General features: G+C 46.1%; 5 protein-coding genes across 6 annotated transcripts in view; 3 read left to right on the top strand and 2 right to left on the bottom strand.

Annotated features, from left to right (window-relative positions):
* The window catches only part of nipal4 (NIPA like domain containing 4), a 4,807-nt gene extending 3,022 nt beyond the window's left edge, over positions 1 to 1,785 (top strand). For both annotated transcript variants that reach the window (XM_025065814.1, XM_008333456.3), the window contains exons 7-10: positions 160 to 327; positions 480 to 559; positions 707 to 919; positions 1,221 to 1,785. In XM_025065814.1, the coding sequence (XP_024921582.1) occupies positions 160 to 327; positions 480 to 559; positions 707 to 919; positions 1,221 to 1,442 (683 nt within the window). In that variant the 3' untranslated portion in view covers positions 1,443 to 1,785. The remainder of the gene's footprint in view (positions 1 to 159; positions 328 to 479; positions 560 to 706; positions 920 to 1,220) is intronic.
* Positions 1,786 to 2,577: 792 nt separating this feature from the next.
* Positions 2,578 to 3,071, top strand: LOC103395678 (histone H2A-like). Its single transcript, XM_008333455.3, has one exon. It carries the CDS (start codon positions 2,624 to 2,626, stop codon positions 3,008 to 3,010), a length of 387 nt encoding a protein of 128 aa, XP_008331677.1. The 5' UTR covers positions 2,578 to 2,623; the 3' UTR covers positions 3,011 to 3,071.
* Positions 3,072 to 3,760: 689 nt separating this feature from the next.
* Positions 3,761 to 4,121, top strand: LOC103395677 (histone H4). The gene has a single exon (XM_008333453.3). It carries the CDS (start codon positions 3,805 to 3,807, stop codon positions 4,114 to 4,116), a length of 312 nt encoding a protein of 103 aa, XP_008331675.1. The 5' UTR covers positions 3,761 to 3,804; the 3' UTR covers positions 4,117 to 4,121.
* A 1,312-nt stretch (positions 4,122 to 5,433) lies between these two features.
* LOC103395770 (histone H2A-like) overlaps positions 5,434 to 7,197 on the bottom strand; it is a 14,231-nt gene continuing 12,467 nt past the window's right edge. The window contains exon 2 of the mRNA XM_008333560.3: positions 5,434 to 5,898. Within this exon, the coding sequence (XP_008331782.1) occupies positions 5,434 to 5,898 (465 nt within the window). The remainder of the gene's footprint in view (positions 5,899 to 7,197) is intronic.
* LOC103395671 (histone H2B 1/2-like) lies at positions 6,675 to 7,177 on the bottom strand. The gene has a single exon (XM_008333444.3). It carries the CDS (start codon positions 7,106 to 7,108, stop codon positions 6,731 to 6,733), a length of 378 nt encoding a protein of 125 aa, XP_008331666.1. The 5' UTR covers positions 7,109 to 7,177; the 3' UTR covers positions 6,675 to 6,730.

The raw sequence follows: 7,197 nt of genomic DNA, 5'->3' as shown, positions 1-7,197 counted from the left end.
GAGACTAGTGAGACTAGAGTGACTAGTGAGACTAGTGAGACTAGAGTGACTAGTGAGACTAGAGTTACTAGTGAGACTAGTGAGACTAGTGAGACTAGTACTCCCGTGTATCCGTTAGCCCTGTACAGTAGTAGCTGACGGTGACTGCGCCCCCTTCAGGTTTTCTGGTCTACGTCTCCGTCGTCCTGCTCCTCTGCGTGGCGCTCATCTTTTATTTCTCGCCTCGTTTTGGCGGCTCCAACATCCTGGTCTACATCAGCGTCTGCTCGCTGCTGGGAGCCTTCACCGTGTCCTCGGTGAAAGGCCTCGCCATCGTCATCAACACGGGTGAGTGAAAGAGGAAGTGATGTCACCCAGAGTGGATGTTCTGAACTCTTCTTCTGCTTCTTGTTTTTGTATCGTGATATTTGACCGACAAACAACTGAAGACCTGATGTCTCTCTCTCTCTCTCTCTCTCTCTCTCTCTCTCTCTCTCTAGTCCTTTATGACATTTCAGTGCTCGCTCACCCTCTCAGCTGGATCTTTCTGGTCACGCTCCTTGTTTCCATAGTAACACAGGTAAAAAAATCACTGCTCTTTAAACTGTGATCGTACCATCATGAAGCTAAGTGTTAGCCCGCAAGCTACCAGGCAACATAGCTAACACTTGTCTGTTGTCTCTGTGCGGTGGTGCGGTGGTGCGGTGGTGCGGTGGTGCGTCCACAGGTGAACTACCTGAACAAGTCTCTGGACACCTTCAACACTCTGCTTGTTTACCCCATCTACTACGTCCTCTTCACCTCCGTCGTCCTCTCCACCTCCATCATCCTCTTCCAGGAGTGGAGGAGCATGGCGGCTGTGGACGTGGTCACCATAGTGGGCGCCTTCTCGGTCATCGTGGTGGGCGTGGCCATGCTCCACCTTTTCAAAGAGCTGCAGGTAGTGACGTAGCTTCTCTTCCCAGTTGACTGTTTTTAATTTCATTTAAAAAATGAAAAAGAGAGTTCACTGTTGAAAAGTCTGCGTCGTAAACACAAACTGGAGTAGATTTAATTTACCTTTGATAAGCGTCCCAATAACAACGCTACAGATGACCATAGGGGGCAGTAGTGGACCAACAACTCCTGTGTCCTCGTGAGCCAAAATCACTGGTTTTCTATCTGGACTTTAATGTGAGAGAAGAGGTTTGGGTTTTGTTTTGTTTTTCTCAAACGTTCTCTGGTGACGTCTTGTGTTGCAGGTGACAATGAAGCAGCTGACCAGTCAGCTGACCAGTCAGCTGACCAAGCCCCCAGAGGGGGAGGGGCCTACAGAGGAGACAGCTAATGTAGGACGACAACAAGGAGTCAACAAGGAAAGGAGATACAAGAAAGAGGACAAATATGAACTTATGGACAACATGGTGATAGAGAGTCTTCCTCCGATGAGAGAGGACGGACCCCGAGTCTTCATCATCAGCTGAAGAAGACCACCCATGCAGGAAGTGGACATTGTTAGCGCTGCTGTCTCCTGAGACATTTCAAAACCTGTGGTATCTGAGGGACGTTGACAGAACAGTCTACACAGACTAACGTAGACTGACGACAAAGAGACATCAAATCAACCATCAATGAAGACAAAGAAAAACTACTGTGAATTTAATTTATTTTAATGCGACAAGGAGAAAGTTACAAACACCGATTATTTCATGTGAACAAAAACATTTTTAATATTTTTTGTCTGTTACATTTCTTATCTTTATTCTTTAAATATATCGTGTATTTGCTGACATTTGCAAACACATTAAAGGATTTATTTTAATCAGAGCTGGAAATTATTGTCTAACTGATAGAGAAGGAGCGCCTCCTACTGGTTTGCTCATGAGTGACTCCACTGTAGGAAAGGTTCTTTAGTAGCAGGAACTGTTTGTCCACTGCAACAGAATTGTCAGATTTGAGGAAAAGAATCAGAAGGAGTTTGTTTCAGTACACGTGACTACAAACAGTACCAGGAACTGAACTTCCAAGAACCAGGAGGAGCAGGTGTCAGAGTGTGTCTTTTTCCAGAACACTTTCTAGTACCAGCCTCCAGGGACCAGGGACCAGGGACCAGGGACAGTGTCGTTCCAGGAAGTGTTTCCTCTCCTGCACTGGTTCATCCTTGGAGAACTAATTATCTGAATTCCCAATCACCAGGAGACACAGGTGAGACACAGTCAAAGTGTCCTCACCTGGACGTCCACCTGTACACTGTCAAGTACTGTTGTTGACATTTGTGGATTCTTCTCCTGACTCAAACAGTTTCCTCTTAATGTCACTTAAATACTGAAGTAAATGTCAACAGAGTTCACTGGCTTTAATTAAGTGCTCTCCTATTATTAATAAGATAATATTAATAATTTAAATGTAAGATTTATTTAACTAACATTATTTTTTATCAGGGAACTTAATTTATTTAAATAAAACTGCCCTTCACTGAGGCTGAATCAGTTTCTTGCTGAAACCCGCCAAGATTCAAATGTAACTACTTCTCTCTGATTGGATAACAGTATGGCCGCTCACATTGACCAATGGCCACTCAGCACAATGATAATAAAGAGTGATGTCGGTGCGCCAAGTCTCAGTAGTTGATTTCTTCTCTCAGTTTCTACTGACAAACTGAAACATGTCTGGACGAGGAAAAGGAGCCGGAAAAGCCCGCGCTAAGGCCAAGACCCGCTCCTCCAGGGCCGGTCTTCAGTTCCCTGTGGGCCGTGTGCACAGGCTGCTCAGGAAGGGCAACTACGCCCAGCGTGTCGGTGCCGGAGCTCCGGTCTACCTGGCTGCCGTGCTCGAGTATCTGACCGCTGAGATCCTGGAGTTGGCCGGAAACGCCGCCCGCGACAACAAGAAGACCAGGATCATCCCTCGTCACCTGCAGCTGGCCGTCCGTAACGACGAGGAGCTCAACAAGCTGCTCGGTGGCGTCACCATCGCCCAGGGCGGAGTACTGCCCAACATCCAGGCTGTCCTGCTGCCCAAGAAGACCGAGAAGGCTGCCAAGGCCAAGTAGACCTGGACTCGAACCCTCAACCTCCACAACACAACGGCTCTTTTCAGAGCCACCAAACCTCAGAACACAAGTCAAGCCTTTCCTCAACGTCACCATCATGTAGTAGTTACTGTGTAAAGACTTCTCTTCAACATCAGACCAAGTATTTCTGAAGTTCCAGACAGTGTTGAATTAGTCTTTAACTCTTGGTTGTCTTTAATAGAAATACATGAACAATAGTTACTGCTAGACAGACAGATAAACAGACAGACGGCACTTTATTAATCACTGACAATAGAAGGACACTGAACAGAGGGTTAGTAGGTTAGTGGAGGTAGATGGTGTTAGTAGTTTTAGTATTAGTAGATTAGTAGCTCATTGTTGCTGTGAATGGTGTTGATTGCAATCTCAATTATTCTCAATTATTATTTATATTTCAATTATACCATTATATATATATATATGTGTGTGTGTGTGTTTGTATGTGTGTGTTTGTATGTTGACTTAGTACATTATCTCTGGTGTGTTTATGTATATTTATAATTATATGGATGTGATGTTGAGACTAATGGATTTGAAAAAACCCGCCAAGATTCAAAATGTAGTTCTCTGCTGTGATTGGATACAGTTTCCTCGTCATCGGGGTCGAACGCGTGCAGCTCTGACTGAAGACTGACAGAAACGCGGGAGCTGGCTGTGAACCGACTGACGTCAACACCAGGGCATCCGCTCTCTAACACGTCCGCGGAACGACTATATATGTCAGCGTCCCGCCGTGGAGCGGCATTATCGTCGAACACCCACAACTGGTCAACATGAGCGGAAGAGGCAAAGGAGGAAAAGGACTCGGGAAAGGAGGCGCCAAGCGTCACCGTAAAGTTCTCCGTGACAACATCCAGGGCATCACCAAGCCCGCCATCCGACGTCTGGCTCGGCGCGGCGGCGTGAAGCGAATCTCCGGCCTGATCTACGAGGAGACCCGCGGTGTCCTCAAGGTGTTCCTGGAGAACGTGATCCGTGACGCCGTCACCTACACCGAGCACGCCAAGAGGAAGACCGTGACCGCCATGGACGTGGTCTACGCTCTGAAGAGGCAGGGCCGAACTCTGTACGGGTTCGGCGGTTAAACACGGTACCAGACTCTAACATGACCCAACGGCTCTTTTAAGAGCCCCCCCCACTCTGATCTTAAAGACAACGTTCACTGGTGACGGGATTGAAACTCGTCATAGTTACAATATATGTGATTTGATGGTGTGTGCTGTTGATTACTGACTATTATTATATACTATTATTATTCTGAATTAAATTAGTATAATATATGTATATATAATATACATATATATAATTAATTAATATAATTACAAACTTCTCCTGTTCACCTTCATGGCCATCCATAATCAAACAGAAACCAAAATCAAAACTCACCTGTTCTGGACAGCATACTCCCTCTAACCTCCCTCCTCTGTGCTTTTGTTTATCACTGATTTTAAACATGTTTCTGTGCCCTGTTTTAAATTATTATCTGTTTTTATTTTATTTTATGTAAAGTGTCCTGAAAGGCGCTTTTTAAATAAAATTTATTATTATTATGTATGTTTACCACATTATCTCTATGGCTTGTATAATTATAAAGATGCTGTGAACAAGTATATCAGCAGTTATAAAGTCGTCTCTAATACGAGTCACCACTGAGGGATATTAACAGAGGTCACAGTTCGTTGTATCCTCTTTATTTTTTTTATACAATAAAGAAAAAAAACAACAGCCTGTCAGTGACTGCTCTGCCTGCTATCCCCGGTCTGTCCACTGTGTGGCACCAAACGAAGAAGGAATCCCCGTCATCTGACTGAGTGAATACACCTGGTCAGCAGGTGGCAGAGGTAATAAATGCTACAGGGTCCACGGACCACAGTGGACCACAGTACTGCTCTGGTCCGGTCCACACTGAGCAGACTGGAGCAGGGAGGTTGATGACGTCACAGCATCTACACCGTGGTACTGTTGGTACAGGTTTGACAGCAGTATTTAAAACCTTTGTAGAACCTTATGTTGAGGAACATGTTTTAAACGTGTCGGTGGTCAACGAGGTGTAAACTTTAGACTGAGGTTTGGTGGCTCTGAAAAGAGCCATGAATATGAAATATAAATAATAATTGAGATTGTAATCAACACCATTCACAGCAACAATGAGCTACTAATCTACTAATACTAAAACTACTAACACCATCTACCTCCACTAACCTACTAACCCTCTGTTCAGTGTCCTTCTATTGTCAGTGATTAATAAAGTGCCGTCTGTCTGTTTATCTGTCTGTCTAGCAGTAACTATTGTTCATGTATTTCTGTTAAAGACAACCAAGAGTTAAAGACTAATTCAACACTGTCTGGAACTTCAGAAATACTTGGTCTGATGTTGAAGAGAAGTCTTTACACAGTAACTACTACATGATGGTGACGAGGCAGTGGTGGCCTAGTGGTAAAGGAAGCGGACTTTGGAAGACGGAAGGCCCCAGGTTCGAATACTTGGCCTTGGCAGCCTTCTCGGTCTTCTTGGGCAGCAGGACAGCCTGGATGTTGGGCAGTACTCCGCCCTGGGCGATGGTGACGCCACCGAGCAGCTTGTTGAGCTCCTCGTCGTTACGGACGGCCAGCTGCAGGTGACGAGGGATGATCCTGGTCTTCTTGTTGTCGCGGGCGGCGTTTCCGGCCAACTCCAGGATCTCAGCGGTCAGATACTCGAGCACGGCAGCCAGGTAGACCGGAGCTCCGGCACCGACACGCTGGGCGTAGTTGCCCTTCCTGAGCAGCCTGTGCACACGGCCCACAGGGAACTGAAGACCGGCCCTGGAGGAGCGGGTCTTGGCCTTAGCGCGGGCTTTTCCGGCTCCTTTTCCTCGTCCAGACATGTTGTAGACTGATTCTAATGTTTTGGGAGAATACTGTGGGCTACCGCCGGTGCCTTTCTATATACAGCAGCACTGCTTACTGATTGGTTAACCTGCTCTGACTCGTCCAATCAACAGGGTGTTGACATTTCAAACAGAGCGGGTTTTTTTGAATGTCAACACAGGGTCTACAGTCTACGGTCTACAGTCTACAATGCAATGAAATGCTTGAAACGTCGGGGAATTGAACCCCGGTCTCCCGCGTGACAGGCGGGGATACTCACCACTATACTAACGAGGAGCTGTGTTTAGACAGTTGATAAAGAAACAAATGAGCAATTTACCCCCAGACTAGTTAATTCTTGATAAACAATAAACTAGTTCTAGTTTACTTCTAGTTCCGTTCTTTTTGACGGTGTTGTTGATTCAGAGATCGGTACCTGAGTCCAGTCCTTTATCATTTCATCATTTACTTCATGTTAAAAAGTCACATTCAAATATATAGATGCATGGACACTGGGTCAGGATTGGTTCATCAGACCTGAAGTCCCACCTACTGTTGTTTATTTACCTGTCAATGAATGGATTTAACCAGAGAATAAAGAAAACTAAAGTTTCTACATATCTGACATTATATCTAATATATAGTATTAATCCACATACTAACACTCAGCACAGTAATGTAGACTGTGACTGATCATTGTTGTCTTAAGGTTATACTTGTATAATTGTGTAGTAAAATACTGTAATAGTTGAGGTTTCTACAGGAGTACTGTAGTTCTTTTGGAAGTAGTGGAGTGGTCCTTAAAAGGACCGTTGGTGGGGGCTGTGGGGGGGTGAGGAGCAGGACAGTCTACTTGGAGCTGGTGTACTTGGTGACGGCCTTGGTTCCCTCGGACACGGCGTGCTTGGCCAACTCCCCGGGCAGCAGCAGACGGACAGCCGTCTGGATCTCCCTGGAAGTGATGGTGGAGCGTTTGTTGTACTGAGCCAGGCGGGAAGCTTCTCCAGCGATCCGCTCAAAGATGTCGCTGACGAAGGAGTTCATGATGCTCATGGCCTTGGAGGAGATGCCGGTGTCGGGGTGGACCTGCTTCAGGACCTTGTACACGTAGATGGCGTAGCTCTCCTTGCGGGTCTTTCTCCTCTTTTTGCCGCTCTTACTCACCGTCTTGCTGACGGCTTTCTTGGAGCCTTTCTTCGGCGCACTTTTGGCGGTTTGCTCGGGCATGACGACGGTTGGTGTCAATCAGCGGTGACTGCCGCTCACGGAGAGCCTGTATTTATACCGGCAGTATGGAAACAGGACTGTGCGATCCC

This window comes from Cynoglossus semilaevis, chromosome 19, assembly GCF_000523025.1.
Source record: "Cynoglossus semilaevis isolate Cse_v1.0 chromosome 19, Cse_v1.0, whole genome shotgun sequence".
Classification (NCBI taxonomy): domain Eukaryota; kingdom Metazoa; phylum Chordata; class Actinopteri; order Pleuronectiformes; family Cynoglossidae; genus Cynoglossus; species Cynoglossus semilaevis.
This window is presented reverse-complemented; position numbering and strand designations above follow the sequence as displayed.